General features: G+C 41.3%; 2 protein-coding genes across 2 annotated transcripts; both read right to left on the bottom strand.

The window, feature by feature from the left end:
- Positions 1–3,969: 3,969 nt before the first annotated feature.
- LOC129411848 (uncharacterized) lies at positions 3,970–8,531 on the bottom strand. The gene is made up of 3 exons (XM_055163987.1): positions 8,457–8,531; positions 5,738–7,967; positions 3,970–4,704 (listed from the first exon to the last, which is right to left on the bottom strand). Exons 2-3 carry the CDS (start codon positions 7,943–7,945, stop codon positions 4,366–4,368), a joined length of 2,547 nt encoding a protein of 848 aa, XP_055019962.1. The 5' UTR covers positions 7,946–7,967; positions 8,457–8,531; the 3' UTR covers positions 3,970–4,365.
- Positions 8,532–9,230: 699 nt separating this feature from the next.
- Positions 9,231–19,053, bottom strand: ntd5 (ntl-dependent gene 5). Its single transcript, XM_020928032.2, has 8 exons — positions 18,970–19,053; positions 17,599–17,733; positions 15,854–16,045; positions 11,291–11,432; positions 10,793–10,869; positions 10,344–10,526; positions 10,016–10,213; positions 9,231–9,718 (listed from the first exon to the last, which is right to left on the bottom strand). Exons 1-8 carry the CDS (start codon positions 19,034–19,036, stop codon positions 9,636–9,638), a joined length of 1,077 nt encoding a protein of 358 aa, XP_020783691.1. The 5' UTR covers positions 19,037–19,053; the 3' UTR covers positions 9,231–9,635.
- Between the last annotated feature and the right edge of the window lie 823 nt (positions 19,054–19,876).

The raw sequence follows: 19,876 nt of genomic DNA, 5'->3' as shown, positions 1-19,876 counted from the left end.
TCAACTGTCAAAAATCCTTGCAGTTTTAGTATGGGCAATTTTCACTGCACAAAAGATAAACGAATTTGGATCTCACATATTTGAACTTTTTGTATAAAATGTTGCACAAGAGGAAACACAAAAAAACGGGAGGAGGACAGAGACAAATGCAACCTTTAACTAGATGTAAAAAATATTCACACACACACACATACACACTCACAAAGAACGAGGGTGACGTCAAGATTTCTAAATACAAAGCCCGCTGAGCTAAGAGATGGCCAATTCCAGTTTCCATGGAACAAAACGGAACAACCAGTGGAGCCCAAAATGAATGCCAGAGCTGCGACTTCATTTTAACATTACTGAGCGTTGACTAACCCTGGAGCTATTACATCTGTATTGCTCATTACAAAAGATGATCTGTTATTTTCCCTGTTCACCTTTTGACGGCGCCCACATCAAAGGACAGTAAACAAGCAAACAACATGGTGGCACATTGGGGAGCTGGTGATGTAATAGCTTTTTCTTCTGGTTGTGCTTTGGTCACCCCCCTCTAACCCGGGACTCCCTCGCTGATTTGCACCTGTTACCCTCCTTCTTTAACTCTCTCTTTCACACACACACACACACACACACACACACAAACACGCACACAGTAATCATATTAAAATGTGGAAACCCTTCTGTGTTACCTGGTAGTAAAGGATACATCACTGTTAAAGAAGCACTGTGTAACTTTTCTGGAGGAGGGTATATCAGCTCACTTGTGTTTATGGAAGTGGACTGAACCAGGACTAAGGCTGAGTATCATTAAGAAGTTGCCAATACAATACATACATCGATACATAGACCACAATATGATACATATCTCGATACAGTGCACCTTCAGTTCGATACGATATATTTCAAAACGATTTGATACGGTTCATTAAAAAATAAAGGCTAAATCCTGGCTGTGATACTAAAAGTCTTTGTTAAATCACTTCTTGTTCAAAGTACATATGAAACACAAACATTTTAATCATCAAAACAGTGAATATATCAAATAGGGGTGTGCAAAAATATCAAAATAACAATGTATCATATCATTTAATGTGATGATACTGTGTATCATGGGCTGCTGTATTGATATATCGGCAAGAGTATTTTTTTGGTATATTTTACTACATTATTTTGGTACAGCAATACCGTTTTGTTGCTGGTTTAGAGGAAGGAAATTTGTTTATGGTACACATTTGACATTTTCACAGTTTTGATGATCAAAATGTTTGTGTTTCATATGAACTTTGCACAAGAAGTGGTTTAACAAAGACTTTTAGTATCACAGCCATGATTTAGCCTTTATTTTTAATGGACCGTATCGAGTCAAATTTGTTGCATAAACAAGTTTCCTTCCTCTGAACAAGTAACAAAACTGTAGCTGTAACAAAATAATTTAGTAAAATATACCACAAAAACCTACTCCTGGCAATATATTGATACAGCAGATACATTAAACCATACAATATATCAATATTTTGATGTTTTTGCACACCCCTAACCAGGACTAGAAGTTCAAGAACAGGACCAAACCAAGTCTACATTAGAATTAAACTGGGGTCAGATCAGAACCCAATCGGTACATGGACCACTTCCTAACTGACAAAATATTTATGATTATATATCTGATTTTTTTGAGATATGTTGATTGAATTTCAAAATTTAACTAGTTCTTAAATTCAGTGTTAGGAAAATGTTAATTATCTAAAGCCATCCTTAATGAAAGACTGCAAAAGAACAAGGATACAGACAGCTGAGGGATTACACAGACATCCTGCTCCATAACAAAAGGAGAAATTCAAATTGTCAGCTGGACAAAAGTTTATTTTGGTCGAATACGTTTTGCAACTCATCCAAGCTGCATGGTATTCAACCAAAATAAACCATTGTCCAGTTAAAGTTAAGTTAAGAATGCGAAGAAGTTTGTAATAAATAGTAAAAGATGATGAAAGGAAATGATGATGGTGAAATAATATTAGTTTAAATATAGGGACTACAAATGCTTATTTGAAAATGGGAAAAAAAGGAAGAAAGAGAGAGAGGGAATTTAAATTATGAATTGTCCAAATATATCAGTGTAAGGGGACCTAGCGGTGTGTTTATCTGTCACATTACTTTTGTTTTATTTAACTAAATTTGTGTTGGTGTGTGTGGTCAGGGGTAAATGGGGGGTTTTGTTGTTTTGTATTTGTTGTGGGTGATGCTTTATGTTTTAATGTTTTAATTTTATGTTATTGTATTTTGTTAAATGTGAAGTGTTGAATTTCTCCTTTTGCCATGGATTCTACCTACACAACTGAGTGATTTTTACACACACCTGCTCCATAAATTTAATGTAATGTTCCTAGCAAAGCATTAATATCTCTCCATGGAAACAAGCTGTGAACCCTGCACCAGAAAAGTTACAGAATGCACCTTTGTGTGGTAGCGTAATGAAGCTCTTCTTCATGTAGCAGATTGTTTTACAGGCAGCCTTTTTCTTTTGTTTACTTTCTTAAATTGCAGCTCAGATCACAAAACATTTACAAACGTCATTAAAAATAACAGCAAATCCCGTTCCCACCACAGATTTCCGGATGATTTAGATCTAAGAGTCAAGCAGCTTGGATGTGTCTTCCATGGTGAATTCTCTCTCCACCATTTGAGATGACAAGGCAACAGCTCGTGTCCCGCGTTTTGAAGTGTAAGTCTGCCCTCACATGGCCAAAAAGTGTAATGGCAACCTTGAGAGGACGAATCAAACTCATTATATGGTTTGTTGACGTTTTGGTTCCAGGACGCAGCCATGTGTGATTCAACGGATTGCTATGCCAACAACGTATCAAAACAGGCGATGTATCAAATGAATAAAAATCCCTATCCTGGCATACTTCTTTACTTCTCCTGTGTCCACGATTTTACTTTTATCTCTTCAATCACTTGGCTGTACACCCTGCGCCGTGGCCTGCTGCCCGGACCGCTCCACGTAAAGACGCACACATTACGCACGCACATTTTAGCCAATAACATGTGTGTGAGGGAATGCACTTTAAAGTTTTGTGCAACAGGGGTCCCCCAAAACCCAAAACACATGCAATTCACATGCAAGTGCCCAACCTCAAACTGCATTTCAAAGCCAAAACTCGAGGTGCGTAGCGTGTTAAATGAATATTCATCAACGACACTGCGCATGTGGGACCTTGTTGGCTCAGCAAATTTGCGGATCTCTCGTGTCAATTAGGCCAACGGGATCTACTTTGTGTCAATTTACGCGCTTTGTTGTAGACATGAGGGAAGACATTCACATCCACTACGAGAGGTCATAATTTAAACACGTGAGTGGAGAACTAATCATTCCAGTTAATTTGACTAACACAAAGGAAGCGGATCAGAAGTCTAATCATGGAAATTGGTTAATGTGCTGGAGAATCTGTTTATGGTGTAGTTTTAGTAGGGAAATAAGTAAGATAAGTAGACAGTAGTTAATACTTAGTTGCAATGATCCTTACCACTTGGATTATTTTGCCAGCTTGGAGTGTTTTCTCAACCGTGCCACTGCTCTGTTTTTAAAATTAGGTAGGCAATGCATCTTCAGTAACAAATTACCTTCCAGCGGTTTTGCTTTTAGACTGAAAAATTAGTTAAAGAGTATCCAAAAATACAATTAGACTACTTCCTGGAGACAGTCCAAATGATCTCTAAATTAGGTATATCAGACGCTTAGGTCATTTTGTTTTCTAACGGCTGAGCCTTATATAGTCTTATTTTACTCCACAGACTTCTGACTTCACACCAGGCTGGACTGAGAAGAGAAAACCAAAGTGTTTGTGTTACATTAAAGAAATTTTATTCAAATAAATTACATAAAATCCACATAAAGCAAAATCTAATATCCTTTTGATAATTTGTATCTTTTGGTCAAAGAACAAGGACACATACAGAAAATAACAGGCAACAATCCACAAAGGCCTATAAAATGACAAAGAAAAGTGCAAATGACTCACAGTGTCTGACAGTTGAAAGATACTTCATCTCTCGTAGTAGTGCAGTTCAACAATACTATTTTTATATACAGCTCTGGCACTCAATAAACGTATTTTCTCTTAAGGGTTCTATATCTTTTATGCATCAAATGCAAATGTAATAAATTCATAGGATTTATAAGTTAGACATTTTTCAGTTAAGGGAAAATAATGTCTTCCCTTTATACTTTAAAATAATCATACATGATTTGGAATCCAGCATTTGGCCCTGTCCAGTGGAATGGGAATATAATGTAATAATAAATAAGTTTCAACATAAATGAAAGTGCTCCCTTTGTGAATGTGTTGAAATCTAAAAGAGGAAGTGGCCTCCCTTCAGTCTCTATGCCTCTGCCTCGGACTCTGAGTTGTCCATGTGTGACACAGAGGAGCTGTACCACTCCGCACTCTCCTCCTCCTGCACCGCAGATGCACTTTTACCTCCTCCATTCTTCTTGTCGCTCAGCATCTCCATGGCGACCTGGTGGTAGGGGTGCTTGCGCTTGGTGTGTCTGCGCAGTGTGTTCCTTTCGGCGAAGCGCGTGTGGCACAGCTGGCACTGGTACGGCTTCTCTCCTGTGTGGACCCGCTGGTGACGCTGCAGCTCGCCCGCCTCCCGGAAACGTTTGGCACAGATTGGGCAGACGTAGTTCCTCTGGCCCGTGTGAATGTGCTTGTGCCTCTGTTAAGACAAGGATTTCAATAACATTTATTATTATACAACAACTTCTGCTTGAGGCTTGTACATTTAAGAACACTGTAAGTACAGAAAATGACTGGTATTATAGCTATTAATAGAACAATCATGATGAGTTTCATTGGCGGCAGTAGCTCAGTTGGTAGAGCATTCGCCCACTGATCTGAAGGTTGGCGGTTTGAATCCAGCTCTCGACATAAAAACATCACAGGTTGAGTGGTCAGATCCACTGACCCACAGGTTGGCTGGTGTGATTCCAGCTCCCACAGATGAATGCTGCTGTTGTGTCCTTGGGCAAGACACTTAACCCACCTTGCCCACAATGTCTGTGTACACTGGTGTGTGAATGGGTGAGTGGTTCCTTGTTGTAAAGTGCTTTGACCACCTTGAAGGTGGAAAGTGCTATAGATATATTATATATATATTTACCATTTCAACCTCATACTAAAGCCAGGGAACTAACAACTTTTTCACTACACAAGTCACATGACATGATCTCACAGGTGGCCAAAAATCACAGAATTTGTATTATTTTTTGTAGGGCAAGCACACAATTTTGATTTGATCACAATTCATGTCCGCCTGTCTCACTCAGAGAATGTCAGAGGTTGACCAACAGCAGAAGTAGGTGCAGAAAAGTAAACAGCATACATCTGTATTTGAGCATAGATATAGATATATTTGCTGTGCCAGGAATGTTCCAAACTATGGGATTAAAGTTATCTACTCTCCGTGGTGTCAGGCAAGTGACATAACCAGTAACACGTCAGATCTGACAGACGACGCCGGTCTGTTTTTCAAGGTAATTCGTGACAGATAAGAGAAAAGACACTGTGGAAAGACATATAGTGCACCTTTACACAGAAAAGCAACTTCAGCTTGTCATACTGCCATCCTTACATTATACTTTATTCACAAATATCAAACTATAAAGTACTGACTGCACAAATTTGTGTGTTATTAAAACTATTTACTACACATGTATCTGTACTGTAGTGTGTAAATACTGTATTCTGACCTGTAGATGGCTGGAGCGCTTGAATGCTTTGCCACACTGTGGGCAAACGTGGGGCTTCTTCTGTGAGTGTGTGATGGCGTGGCGCTCCAGATCTGACATGTAAAAGAAGACCCGCGGGCACAGTTGGCAGTACAGCACCCTGCGAGCACCCTGCCCGTCAGGGGTCCAGTCCGGAGAGAGGGGGTCTACCTGGTCCATGGGCTCCAGTTTGGTGGTGCACATAAGCGAAGGTGAAGGCGGCGCTGCGCAGTTGTAATAAAGGTGGTCGTTCAGTTCGAATTTGGGGTCAGAGAGATCGGGTTTGGTGTCTGTGGAGGGTGATTGGTCAACTGCTTCGTTGCCAGGTTGAGAGGAGGAATCTAAGTTTAAAGCAGGAGGTTGTGCAGGAGCAGAACCGGCAGTTGATGGCTTGTCTTCAGTATCTTCGGAAAATATGGCTTGATTTCCAGATGGCGTGGATTCGGAAGAGCTTATTGGATTATGAGAAAGCGTTGCAGAGGAAGTATTCTGGTCCATTTGTAGACTGGACTCATGAACAGACAGAGAGCTGAGGACAGTGTTGCCTGAGAGAATGATCTGCGGGTTACTTGGGCTTAGTCTAATCACGGGGTGGGACAGAGGCGATACGGTTGCACCCATTTGACCCAGAGGTGCTGCAGTTGCAATCTGCGATATTTGACCCGTGGTGGGGTCGAGAACGGCGATGGGCGTGGAGGTAGCGGTGGCCTCACCAGCAGAGGGCGCAACGGGGGAGAGGAGGAGCAGCATCGGCGTGGAGGATGGAGCCTGCGAAAAAGGCAAAGACAGGCTTATAGGAGTTTGGACAGAGGATGAAGAGGAGGTGAGGAAGACGATGGGCGTGTTGTTAGTGGAATTAGTGAGGATTTGAATGGGCTGATTGAGTAGGGATACTGCAGATGGGGGTTGAACTTCCTGGTGGGGCTGAGTTTCTGTTGTGTCTTCACTGGGGTTCTCCTCCAGCTGAGGTGTGAGCGAGGGAGGCGGAGTTTCGTCCACTGGCTTATCAAAGGACGCGTCTATTTGTTCATTGTCAATATTATGGCTATGACTTGTAACTTCCTCTGTTGATAAAACTTGCCCGTCTTCATCTACACTTTTCATTTGCTCCAGCTTAGAAATATCAACTTGTGGCAATTTGTGTCCATCCGGGCTCAGGGTGTACGGGATACCTTGATCGTCTATTAAAAGGAGGTCTTCTGTGTTACAGTCTATAGAAGAATCAAATATAGACGGGGAGAGTTGTAAATCGTTAGTACAAAACACCTCTAAGTCACTGTCGTCTTCTACAATGTCTCTATCCCCTTCCCCTTCATACTCATCCACTTCCATAATAAGTGAACTCTCTCCCCAGTCTTCCAATAATCGCCCGTATCGCCTCTCACGTTTTTTGGGTAGACTTAAGTCCAGTGGTTCAGTCTGTTCCTCTATTTCCATAGCGTTTATCTTCAAACCGTTCAGTGGCATCCTTTCCCAAAATATAGGAATGTTTTTCTGTAGATCCTCCTCTGGCTCCTCTTTAATCTTACACTGGGTTAGTATTTTGACTGTATCATTGCTCGAGATAAGAAGGGTCTCTAAAGCATCAGTATTATTTTTATCTTGACACAAATCTTTCTCTTTGTAAATTATTTTTTTAACTGTATCTCTGCTTTTCAAAGATTCTTGCCCAGGCTTTTGAGTGTCCATCTTGATTTTGGGCTCACTGTTAACACTGGTTTGACTCTTAGTTGTGTTTTGATCTCCAGCTGGGACCACCGCAGGCTTTTTCAAACGGGAGAGGGTCAGGTCTTTGGTGAGGCTGAGGGTGGAGGCTGTGATTGGCCTTTTGCACTGTGGGGGAGCAACTATGCGGATTCTGATTGGCTCCCTGCGCAGAATAGGCACTCCGGTCTTGACTGTAATTGGTTCCCTGAATCCACCACTCTTACTTGTCTCGTGGGACGCTGGCTTTGAAGTCCCGCCTCCCTCTGGCTTTTTTCCATTGATTGACAGTGAGTCCTGCCTGATGGTCAGTGCTATTTGTACAGGGCATGGCTGGAGGTTACCTGGCACAGTGCTGGAGGAGGTCTCTTCTCCCTCTGGCTCTAAACAAACCTCGGAAAGTGGCCCTGATATCTGTGTGCACTGGCTGCCATTTTGAACATTTAGGCTCCCACTGGTCAGGACTGTAGCCAACTGAGAATCCATTTTGGGGCATACCTCTTTAATTCTGAAAAGGTAAACAAGAGACACTTATTATATAATAGAAAGGAACTAGGCTTTAACAAATCACATCATATTTAAAATCTATGGATATACATTCCTTTTTATAACAGGCCTATAAAGCTGTAATGTTGGATAGAAGGGGTTTAAGTGGGGTCATCACTGAGGTCAAGTTTATAGGCTTGATCAATAGACCATTAGGGGGAAAAAACTTCTGATAAATTAAAAATGATAACAATACAAGCAGCATAACGCACGACCCACTACACAGACTGCCTATACAGCTAGGCTATATAATATTCTGAAACAATGATCACAGAAAATAGCCTACATTTATTTTGGCATCAGTACTAACCCCTGTGCGTATTTTTACAGGTTCATATGGCTGCTCACCAGCGACACTATCGGTAAGCATTTCTGTCAGACTTTCAGCAATGTGCACGCTACACTCTGTCCAATATGTTTAAGCCGCTACTGCTCTTTTACTATCATTTACCAAATATGGCTCAGTAATAGCCTATCTGAGGGTAAATCGAAAAGTAGCCTTGTGTCGATGGAGGACGCCATTACGCAAAGTCCATGGTCCGAAAGACCGCTGGTCAGATCAAGCGTGCGCGTTGACAGCAGCCCTCGGACCTGGGGCGACAGCATCTCTATCGCGTCGCTCCCCCGGCTCTAGCAGAGAAGGAGACACCCGGAGACCGCTATGTTCCGGAGCGATTCAATCCTCCGCTTCGGCACCTCGGCGTCCTCGGACCTCCAGCCAGCCATTTTAGAGCCGTGGGTCCGAGACAACCGGAGCGCGACCCGGCTGCGCGAGGACAAACTTTCCCCGCGCGCTGTCATGTACCGTAGCAGTCAGACGCGGCGTGAGATGCGTGCCCCATACATTTAAAACTGTAATTTAAACTATACTCCACCCATAAGCCTGCTGCATAGGGACTGGCTTACCCGTGCAGTGGATATTTCCGGAGGACCAAATATGACTGTGCGGTGTAAAGGGTGATGCTGCGCTTGTTGGAGGAGGGAGGGGTCAAGGGGAGTTGCTATGGTGTCGCAGCCTACCGGGTCCGAGCATTAGCCATGTTCAGCCTATGAGTACGGTTGAACCCGCAGCCTCCAGACGAGACATGGAGCCAATGCAATATAGAACAGCATCCAGGAAAAAGACCACAAAATCACCACAAAATACCCCCAGACATGTAATTTTTCATATATGTTTATTTTAAATACTGTCAAAACTTACAAGCCAGTTCAGACTTGATGCGTCAAAGAGTAAAATGACATTAAAATGCATGTCTAGATTGGAGCTATGTTCTGTACATTTAGTGTAAAATTGCACATATTTGCATTTTAAGGATAATATGAAAACAAAAGGGCAGTCGGTGATTAAATAGTATGGTTATTTCAGTGTACTTTGGACCATTCGCAATAAAAGGTCACTATAAAAACGCATTTATTTGTTCTGCACAAGGATTCAGAAATCAGAAAGCATAACAGATGGGAGCCGTTGTGTTGCATTTGTGAAGCCTAATGGAAAGTTAACTTATAGTCCAAAGGGCATATGGGACAGTGGACACGACAGCCAATACACCTGTTATAGTAGATGATATAGGAGAATAGAATAGTTGCTGTGTTTCATATTGTGACTCTGTGTTCTGGTGGGCCAAGGTCATCAGGCCATCTCCTCCAAATCACAGGCCTCAATCTCAGACACCAGGCGATGAGGGAAGAGTTTGTACTGCAGCCATGTGGGCTCTGCAAATCAAGCAAACATGTAAGCAATGCATTTCATATATCACATTAAACTGCAGTTGTATTCATGCAAAGTGTTGTACCCAACCCTTTTTGTCCTGACTTCCCCTTATACAATCTACCAGTGTTTCTACTATTATATTTTCTTGTTTTATTGATATTCATGCCAAGATTGTCCTACACAAACATTATTAATGATGCACTACAACATTCATTAATCAAATATTCAATTCAGCCTTAGTTTTCAGACTGCACTCCCTGTACTTCTGATTGGGAAACACTGCACTAAACCCAACTTACCCAGGTAGCAGGCTGGAGGCTGCAGGTGTCCGTCGTAACAGGTCTGAGATGCAGTGAAGCTACACATTTTATTTGGATGTTTGCAGAAAAAAGTGACGTTTTCCCCGTGAGGAACCATGGCATCAGTGACATCAAAGGGCCAGCGCTTCACTCCCCCGATCACCACGCGGCTGCGTTCAGCGGGAATGAGACAGCGAACTGGAAGAAAAAAGAGCAAAAGGCTGTCCTGAGTCCATAGTCAGTGAAGTGTGTGTCTGGTTTGTGCAGTAGTCTTCTGAACACATGAATATTAATTTGGCTCTTAGTGAAACTGTTGCACAGGCCGTACTTCTGCAGTGGGGGGGCGCCTCACTCCAGCTGCCGTTTGGGAGGCACGTCACCTTCTGAGGCCCATCCAACAGGAAGTTCTTCTTACACAGAAAGTGAACGTCAAATCCCACTTCATACTCCGTCTTCTGCACGGCCACCACGTACCCATGCTCCACGTCCTTAGGAGGCTGACAGTACACCTCTGAGAGAGCAGAGACATACTGAAATACTGCACGCAATTTAACCACAGGCTGCTGTACACAACTTTGACCACAAGATGGCAATATAAGACAACACATCACCAGGGCATAAGCTGTACATTTATAAAGGCCACATTGTACTACCGTGGAGTTAGCCTCTCATAAACTTTTTGACCAAAGTTTAAGTCATAATGAACATAACGATATATACTTGTGACTATGTGATTCACATACTAGGCCTGACAGTATATATATTATTGGCACTTACTTTTACAGATGGGATGGGGATACTGCCAGGTTTGGTTTTCCTGACAGAAGTTCTCACTGCTGCCCACTAAATCCGCTCTGTAGAAAGAGACAGGAGAATGATGGACACAGATGGCAAAGTGACACTTGAGTCAATTCCAATTTCTGATAAATCAACATTATTTTAAAAAAAATAAAAAATAGGTGCAAATTATATCTTTTCATTGCCTTTCTTTTTCGAGCCTGCACACTGATCTGGCTGACACATCCACTTGTCTTAGTGTGTGGATGACTCAGTGTTAAAGAGGACTCAATACAAGATTAGACTGTTATGACCCAGTTCGCTCAGTTGGGGGAGTGTTGGCTTCATGAAATACCAAAATGAATTTCCTGTAATTTATCACTCTTAAGTCTTCCAGTTTTGTATTTTCCCCCCTTTTTTTTTACACATCATCTTCAGTCCTCACACTTCCTCTCACGAAATAGGATTTTCACAGAGCACAGTTGACTTGTATCTTACCCAGACAGGCAGCTGTAGTGGATGGAGGTCCCCACAGAAGCGTTTCCCTGGATACTAAACGTGTCAGTCACATCTTTGGGCAGCGGGCAGGTCAAGGCCTCTGTTGGCTCTGGCTCTGGTTCTCCCTCTGTGATCTGCACTTCTAAAGGAAAAGGGAAGAGATCCACAGAGTTATACATGCAAAAAACCCCAAGCTGAACACAAGTTAAAATGACTTAGATTCAAAATTCTGATTTGCAGGTCACAATTTTTTATGTGATTGTAAGAAAGCTTTAATAATTGACATATTGCTTACTCAGAAGTCTGAACTCTACTCCAAACCACATGCATTTATTGAGAAAGAATTGGCTGCGGACCTCTCGATTAAAAAGACCAAAGATGATCATTGATAATTACAAATGTCTCAATCTATTTCTGGCTGGTCTAGACAATGTAGCTTGAAATATGAATTAAATCTGGCATAAGTGCAATTTTCATACCTATTTGGCAGATAATTTGCAAAATATTGATTACTTTTCTGAATAAAAGTGTTTGTGATGCTGCTTACAAGATGACAAATGCATTACTTTATTAATTTGATTTGATGTAAATTGCCTAATTTGAAATGCTTCTATGTCTAAGTGTCAAAATGTGTGTCCAGATTGCAGATTCAAGTTCGTTTTTGCTCCAGTTCCCTCACTTCTCTACATAATCTAAAATGTCATTTGACCCAGTGCCTTCTTTAATGGAAATAAAAATATCCTCCTTCTTAAATCGTAGTTGGAGAACCAGTGCAAAAGTACCTCTCCAAACACTGCTGTGCTGTCTTGTGTAATGCCTGGCAACTGTTTGTCTCCTGGACATTTGAGTGGCTCACGCTTTTGCAAATATAAATATGAAAGTGGTGCTTCGCTGCTGACCCCCGCACTGTTAGCTTAGAAAGGCAGGGACAGCTCTCGCCTCGGGCCTGTCTTCTGTATCCAATGTTAGAATGTAAAGGGGCCTATGGGAGACGGAGAGTTTTGGAGAGGCTTTGGCTGTGGATAAGAGCCCGAAAACAGTGCCCTGATCCTGGCCACCCACACAGCACACAGCAGCAGCACCCACAGCACAGGTATAGTTCTGCCTTGCAGCTATGGGAGCTTTTGAATGGCCTTAGAGTTGTATAATAATCAAAACCCCCATTCTAAATTGTGCTTTTGTGGTCCAATCAGAAGTCTAGAAGTTAAAAAAAAAGTACTTTGAAGCTGCACTATACAAGGTTTCTTGTCTCCAAGGAAATTTTATTGTTTTGCATTTATTCAATTACAGGTGCTTTTATTGCTTAAAATACTAAAAAGAAACATGCTTTCACTTTGTTGTCTTTATAGAGAGGTTCAATGCTATACTGTGGAACATTCAAGGCAAAGTAATAACCTAATTGGAACTAAATATAGACAAGACCAGGACTAAGTCAGGTTTAAACATGACTCAGACACCTGTGAATGCAACCTTTTGTGTGACCAGTGTGTAGTTAGTGGAGAACCAGATGAAATTATCATCATCAATACAATAGAAAACTGTCATGTGTCTATTTGTAGTAGTAGTGGGAATAGTAACAGTGTTGGCTCCCTCCTATAGACACCTAAATCTTCTGATCTAGCCCAACCAACTCTAAAACTAAATATTACAGCATCATGTCCTGCCAGTAGAAGTATGAGTAGTAGTAACTTTAACATTTGTTCCAACATCGGTAGATTAACTGTACTGAGCACAAGTCAATCTCAGATAAATCTCTCCAAGGATCTCAAAGTCCGAATCCTTTCACAATATGTTCTTTCCTTTTCCTCCCAGTATCACAACCAGATTCAATCACAAAGACGACTAACCAACCCAGCACCCGAGCACCCACCCAGGAGCCTGGAGCAGCGAGCGTGTCCTTGGCTGGCTTTTGTAGTGAGAGCCCTTATCACAGGCCTCAGATGGGAGCGGATGAGAGGAGGAGAAAGAGCCCGGAGCAGCAGGAGCCAAAGACTGCACTGCTGCTGTGATGCGCGCCCACTCATGGACACACACAAACGGTGACACCTTCAGCGCACCAGCCGCTAATGTATACCTCTGCTTGTGCCACTTTGACAGTGCTCCACCGCCCACTGCAGCTCCACAGGCCTATAGGACTCCACTCACACAATGAAATCCACCCACCTCCTGCCTGTCTCGCAGTACAGCTCACATCCATCACTATTCGCTGTGTATTTTCTTTTTAATCGAGAAGAATCGCGAGGGGAGACCGGGGATATTCTCAATTGTGCTTTTGATGTTGTAGTCCTTGCAATAAGAGGATTTTATTTTCTACAGCGCAAATGTATAAATAAAAGAAATGCATTCTAACTTTTTTAAAGCTGCACTATGTAACTATTCTAGTAACAGGTGCATGACTTATTGTTTTGTTGGTTATATAGTCAATTACATGTGTATTAATGGTTTAAAATACTTTAAGCATTCTTGCTGTGAGCGATGTTGCCTCTCCACAGATCTAACCTGTGAGTTGATCCAGTGGCATCACTAGCTTGTCTCCATGGAGACATCAAATAAGTTACTGTCATACTTTGGAACATTTCAGGCAATACAGTAATAAATCCACAGAGACAAGCAGGTGGCTGACCATCCACCAGAAAAGTTACATATTGCACCTTTAGGCAAAGTCTTTAGGCAAATCAGTGATGATGCAGCAAGACCGGATGTGGGAGATTTGTAGTTTTCCTAACACTGTATGCGTCCTCTTATGCACCTGTCCTATAGTTTGTGAGAAGTTTTCGTCTTGTAGATGATAATATTTTGCCTATACAGCTCAGCGTAGCACAGTCCCTTTATTTTTAACAGAGAGGAATCATGGGGAGGCTGGGACCCCACAGGCTCTAAAAAGTGTGTGTACTTTTGCTCTCAGTGTGTGAGAAAAGAAATAAAAACAAGACCTTATTTTATAAATACTGACAGACTCAAGCAGAGAGCAGAGGTGGGTAGAGCAGCAAAAATCTGTACTCAAGTAAAAGTACTGATACTTCAAGTAATATTGAATGGTGGTGTCAAAGTTATATTGTTAATATAAAGCGAAACATTTTTGCTTACTTCATAAAAATATTTGTGTACAAGGATGGTGTCTGAAAAGTACGAAAAGTAACTGTAACTAATTACTCCCCATCTGAGGCAATGAGGACTGTACAGACCTGTATCTATTGTAACTATTGTGAGAGGTAATGTTTAACAGCAGGAGGCCTCAGTGAGTCTTGTGTTAGCAGTATTATGAAAAGTCTTTATTTAGTTTTAATGATTTTTCAGTGAAAGCCCATGATAACTGCTTATACTTTTGTAAAGTGTTTCTAATAGAGTTTAATTCAAGTAAGAGACGTGCTGTTATGTACTGTCACTGTTGCTATACAGCCTGACTGAAGAGAGACTGAGCATCTGTGCTGAGCTTGTGAGCAAAATATCTAAAAGGTACACTCTATAACTTTCTACCATCTGCTTGTCTCCAGGAGATGTTATTGCTTTACCAAGAATGTTCCAGAGTATAACATTAGTACATACTTTTGTTGCTGGGCGAACACTCTAACCACTAAGTAACCATCATTCATTTGGAGTTCAACTCAAAAAAGCAAAGTGATTTTCCTTTGAGTGCCCGGACTCAATGTTCTTATTATTTCATTGAAACAAGCTAAAATTATATTGTCTAGATTTGTGCCAAATTTATGTGTTTTATCACCATTTTTACTATTTCCCTAGTTGCTATGACAACAGGATGAGTGTCCCGGCTCTGCAGTTTCTCATCCAGCACTCTGGAGTTTCACTGTGAAAATTATTCATTTCCTTGTGGCACAATCAATGGGCAACATGCACACAGTCTCTACTTCTCAGTAAAATCTATACTGGGCGATTATTAGAGGTGTTAAAGTGAAACAGCATTTAAAAAAAGTTTATTCAGCCTGTGTCTTGGGTTGTAATGAATGGATGCGATGACTGTATAGACTGAAAACATACTGTATGTATAACTACAAGACCTGAAATGAGATAAGTTAATAAAATAACTTTCAATAGTGATGAAGTGCAGTATTTAAAGGTCCAATATTACACAAATCTGACACTTTAAGCCATGTTAAATGTTGTTACCTCCTCAAAAAACATACCTGGAGTTTTGTTTCATTTATTATTAGTCTGTCTATATCTCCAAAACCCTTTAAAAGCCAAATTATGAAATATGGTTTGATTAAGTGGTCTGTTTTGAAAGCAGCATGGGTCATACCACTTGAAGTTCCACTGTGTAACTTTTCTGGTAGAGTCTGTCACCATGAGATATTATTGCTATGACATGAAACTTATCTATTTCCACAGAGATGAACAGAAGACACCACTAGGCCAAGTTACAGCCAGGTCAGATCTGTGGTAAGGCAAGTGTCCTCACAATAAGAATGTTTTTGGAAGGAATTTAAGAATAAAATATTGCCTATCTAAAACTGAATAAATGTGTCAGACTGTAGAGCAAAGCAATAATAAGTTACACAGTTTTAAAATAGGCAGTATATTTTGTGATTTAACCAGCGTTTGTACCTGTGCAAGTGGGCTCGTCCCCGCTCCACTGTCTGTCACCTTGGCAACGGCGAATAATGGCATCCAAGCCGCTGGACAGAGCAAAGCCGGGTTTGCAGCGCACCTCGAGCAGAGCGGAGAAGGAGTGAGTGGGAGACAGCAGGCGCACCTCAGTGTTCTCTGCCACAGGGAGAGGCCAAGGACATGTCCGGCCTGTAGAAAACACAAATAACAAACAAAAAGCTGTGACCAAGGAACACTGCTGAGAACAGACTGTTTCTTTTCACTTTACAAGGATGACTTTGTGGAATCTGAGATATACTGTATATACTCTTTTGATTTTATTGCAGTTCCAATCACAATTCAGTCAGTGTCAAGATGTAACTAAAGTCATCTACAGCTTCTGAGCTCTCATATTTGACTATGATTGGTCAAATCCATCTGTCACTCACTCAGAGCATAACAGAGTCTGACCAATAGGAGAAGTTGGTGCACTAAAACTGCATGAAACAGAAACAAACTGAATCACCAAAATAGCAAATCGTCACAGTGGGGCCTAATAATAACAGTAATTGTACTAGTAATAATAATTTTTTGAAAGCAATTTCCAAACAGAATATTGTGAAATGCATCAATTTGTCATCTAGGCAAATTGCATGGTGGCTTAGATTAGATTTTTTTTTTTTATTTGTTCATTAAATACAGAGGTTGTTTGTTTTCTTTTTGGTATAGTTTTCTATAGCACCATATACTGAATGAAACAGCAGATCTACTCTTACCTGGGTGAAAGTTTTGGGCATCTTTCCACTGTGAGTGTGTCTAAAACACTTGAACATTTGTGTTTCTTACACCTTACCAGATTTTTGTCATCCATTTAAAAATACTACATGATAAACCAGTTATGTCAGAAATTGTCTCTCTTTTACTTAGTTCACAGTAAACCTGAATAAGTTATCAGAACTCAAAATAATTGAGGCAATCGATTGCCTCGATTATTTCAAGTTGATTTTTTTTTTTTTATTTGTAGTTAATATGCCTCGTAGTTTTCTCTTAAGGCAACTCAGTTCAGTTATTTTCATTTATTATGAGTTAAAAATAATCTATTTGTTGTGATACATTTTAGTATTTATTTGGTGAAGTGCTTTGAAATTGTTTTGTATTTTAGCATGTACTATATAAATTAAGTTTATTTCAAAAGAACATGTTACAGCAACTTGACATAATCAAGTTAGTAGGACTATTTCTAAAACTTTGAATATACACTACTTAAACTGTGTAACTACCTTGAACATTTGGGTTTACAGTGTTCTTGGACGACTGATTTGTACTTAAGTAAACTAATGATACTCAAGTACTTGAGTAAAATAATTGTTTTTTCTACGCATCTCTGTTTACGGAATAATAATTAGACCTAGTAATTACAGAAATATGAATAAACTAGGTCAAAACATCTGCATTTTAACAATTGCTTTCTGCTTAAATTTTAAACTATAGGGTCTTTAAAATGTTGTGAACTGAAAACACATAAAAAAGAGCGCTAACGAGGCCGTATAGCAATCGCTCCAGTCTCTGAGAATTACCCTTTTCACGCAATAATAAAATGACTGTTATAAGGAGCTTTGGCAGAGAGCTCCCTCACACGTGGTGCATTTGGGAGCTTGTTGTATTTCCCTGGTGAAGGCCCACACAGATGTATGTTGGCACAGCTGTGAGCACAAACACAAACAGTTTAATGAGGCCTGAGACAACACTCCCACAGACAATACCTGGAGCCACACAGCTGAGCCCACACTGGCCGTCACACAGACACTGGCGCTTGCTGCCACAGTCTCGATCCAGTGTGCAGGGTCGGGGGCAAGTCTTCCTCCTCTCCTGCCCCAACAGCCTATCTGGACATGGGCCTGCACAGATACCACACACAGAGAGTTACAACAGCCTCTCCAGACAGAAGATGCCACGGTACACAATTTTAGTGTAAGGATTAGGAGTAGAGGTTGAATGGAAATAGTAAATCTGCTTCTAAAATTGTTAATATTTTTAGTTCTTATAAGTATATTATGATTTTGTGGCCGCTGATAATCACTATTTTTGATTAACCTAACAATCTTGACATGTCTACTCTGCAGAGGTACCACACACATACAGTTACAAAAGCACAGAGGACCCCCTGGTGAAGCTGTAAACCAACAATGACATTTAGTGCCCCAATTCTGCTTTGTTTCCTGTTTCTGGTACACTCAGGTCAGTGTGGGTGGTCAGCCAGCTCAGGCCATTCCAAGAGGTCAAAGGGCATTTGGTATTTTTGAGAAAAGAGACGAGTTTGCGAGATCTTGTCTATTCCTTGAACAGTCTGAAGCTTTTCCATATGTGCTCCATCACACAGTACATGTACATGCAGACACACCCTTAATGTCCAGAACATTTGTGAGGAGGGAGCCTAAGGGGGACCGGGCGCCATCCTTCACTTCTCAGAATGAAAACATGTGTGAAACAGTACGGTACATGTGACCTGCTCTACACACATGCAGCAGCAGAGGGCCCAGGACATCCCGTGCACCTGGTCATGTGACCGTCTGCTCTGCGCTGGAGGCCAACTGTGCACTCACTATGTTAATTGAAGAGAAAGCCGAGGCAAAGGTCAGCGCTCATTAGTCCGGAAGCAGAGGCGCACTGGGATATGCTTTTATATATACACAGGTGTAATAGACTCACCTGCAGCGTGTATGGAACAATCATAAAAATGCACTGGAGCGCTTTGAGTGCCTTGAAGGTGGAAAGCGCTGTATAAAAATGTGACCGTTCATGACCGTTGGATTTATTAAGCATGTTTCAAGACACCTAAAGCTCTTCAGAACGCATTATTCATTCAGTCCTCACATACATACACACACATCAGCTCCTCTAACCCTCCAGCCTCACCAACACATATGCACACAGTACTTTTATATTTAGGTGAGTGAAGTGTCTTGCCTAAGGACACAACAACATTACTTGGTCTGAGCAGGAATAGATCCTCTAGCCTTTGGGTTGAGGGACCACTGCTCTAACCACTGAGTCAGTGTGGCCCACACCTGTGGTCTGTACAAGACTGTAAAAGACTCACCTGCAGTGTGTGGTTCCAGGTGTAATGCACTTACCTACAGTCTGCAGAGACGCACTCCCCACCAGAGCCCACAGGGACAACAGCAGCAGGACACTATCCATCCTCACAGTTAGTCAGTCTGAAGGAGGGACAGCACAGGCAGCACTTTTAAGGGTGCTGAGCTGTGAGGGGGTGGAGGGGTGGGCTGGGGGTAAGGGGTGGGAGTGAGGGGTGGGAGAGTGCAGCCCAGGAGCACACATCTGGTTCATGTTGAAAAGCAATGAATTAGAAAAAAAAATCTCGCAATAAGAGAGGACCTTTTACCCAATTTGTCCAGAATATGATAAATGAGCTGATGTGGTTGTGGTCCTGGGGACCACACATACACGAAACAGAAAGAAACAACCAAATAAACACAAAACAAATAATCACAAATCCCTGATGGCGTGTCTGCATTAAATGTGAACTACTCGATTGGCATCGGAGTGAAACGGTGGCTTTTTCCAGTTTATGTTTCTCGTAAGCATTATCTTAGTTATGACCACACTTCAGTAAATACAGACTATTTTAATGTCATGAGCAAGATTGTGACTGGAAGTCCATGAGAATAAACCTTAATAAACGGATTTGGTCTATGGAGGAATGATTACAATTTGGCCAAACATTGACGCTATCAGGACAAATCGTCTGGTGATCTTTCACTTAATTTGGACCAAAAAAAAATTGGCTCTGTGAACGCGTTTCTCAAATAAACAGTATAAATGTGTATGCGTACAGTTACATGACTAAAAAGTACTTAATTACACATACAAGGTCTCACAAACTGTATTTAAGAAAAAGTAAAAAAGGATGCATGAAAAAACTGCTCAACGTGATAGTAAGTTACTCTTTAAAGCAACTTTAGTACAGAGTATTCAGAGTATACATCAGTGGCTTTAAAACCTTTCACACCAAGTACCACC

The sequence above is a fragment of the Boleophthalmus pectinirostris genome, unplaced genomic scaffold (assembly GCF_026225935.1).
Source record: "Boleophthalmus pectinirostris isolate CB_2022bp ecotype Guang Dong unplaced genomic scaffold, ASM2622593v1 HiC_scaffold_6, whole genome shotgun sequence".
NCBI classification, from domain to species: Eukaryota; Metazoa; Chordata; class Actinopteri; order Gobiiformes; family Gobiidae; genus Boleophthalmus; species Boleophthalmus pectinirostris.
Note: the sequence above shows the minus strand (reverse complement) of the source record. Positions and strands in the feature narration are given on the sequence as shown.

Excerpts from the sequence above, each read along its gene's own strand:
- ntd5 (XM_020928032.2), bottom strand. The coding sequence starts at position 19,036 with ATGGATAGTGTCCTGCTGCTGTTGTCCCTGTGGGCTCTGGTGGGGAGT. Across the intron at positions 10,870-11,290 it reads CACTACAGCTGCCTGTCTGG|AGCGGATTTAGTGGGCAGCA; the intron begins GTAAGATACAAG and ends CTCTTTCTACAG. Across the intron at positions 10,527-10,792 it reads TCCCCATCCCATCTGTAAAA|AGGTGTACTGTCAGCCTCCT; the intron begins GTAAGTGCCAAT and ends CTGCTCTCTCAG.
- LOC129411848 (XM_055163987.1), bottom strand. The coding sequence starts at position 7,945 with ATGGATTCTCAGTTGGCTACAGTCCTGACCAGTGGGAGCCTAAATGTT. Across the intron at positions 4,705-5,737 it reads AGCGCTCCAGCCATCTACAG|AGGCACAAGCACATTCACAC; the intron begins GTCAGAATACAG and ends TTGTCTTAACAG.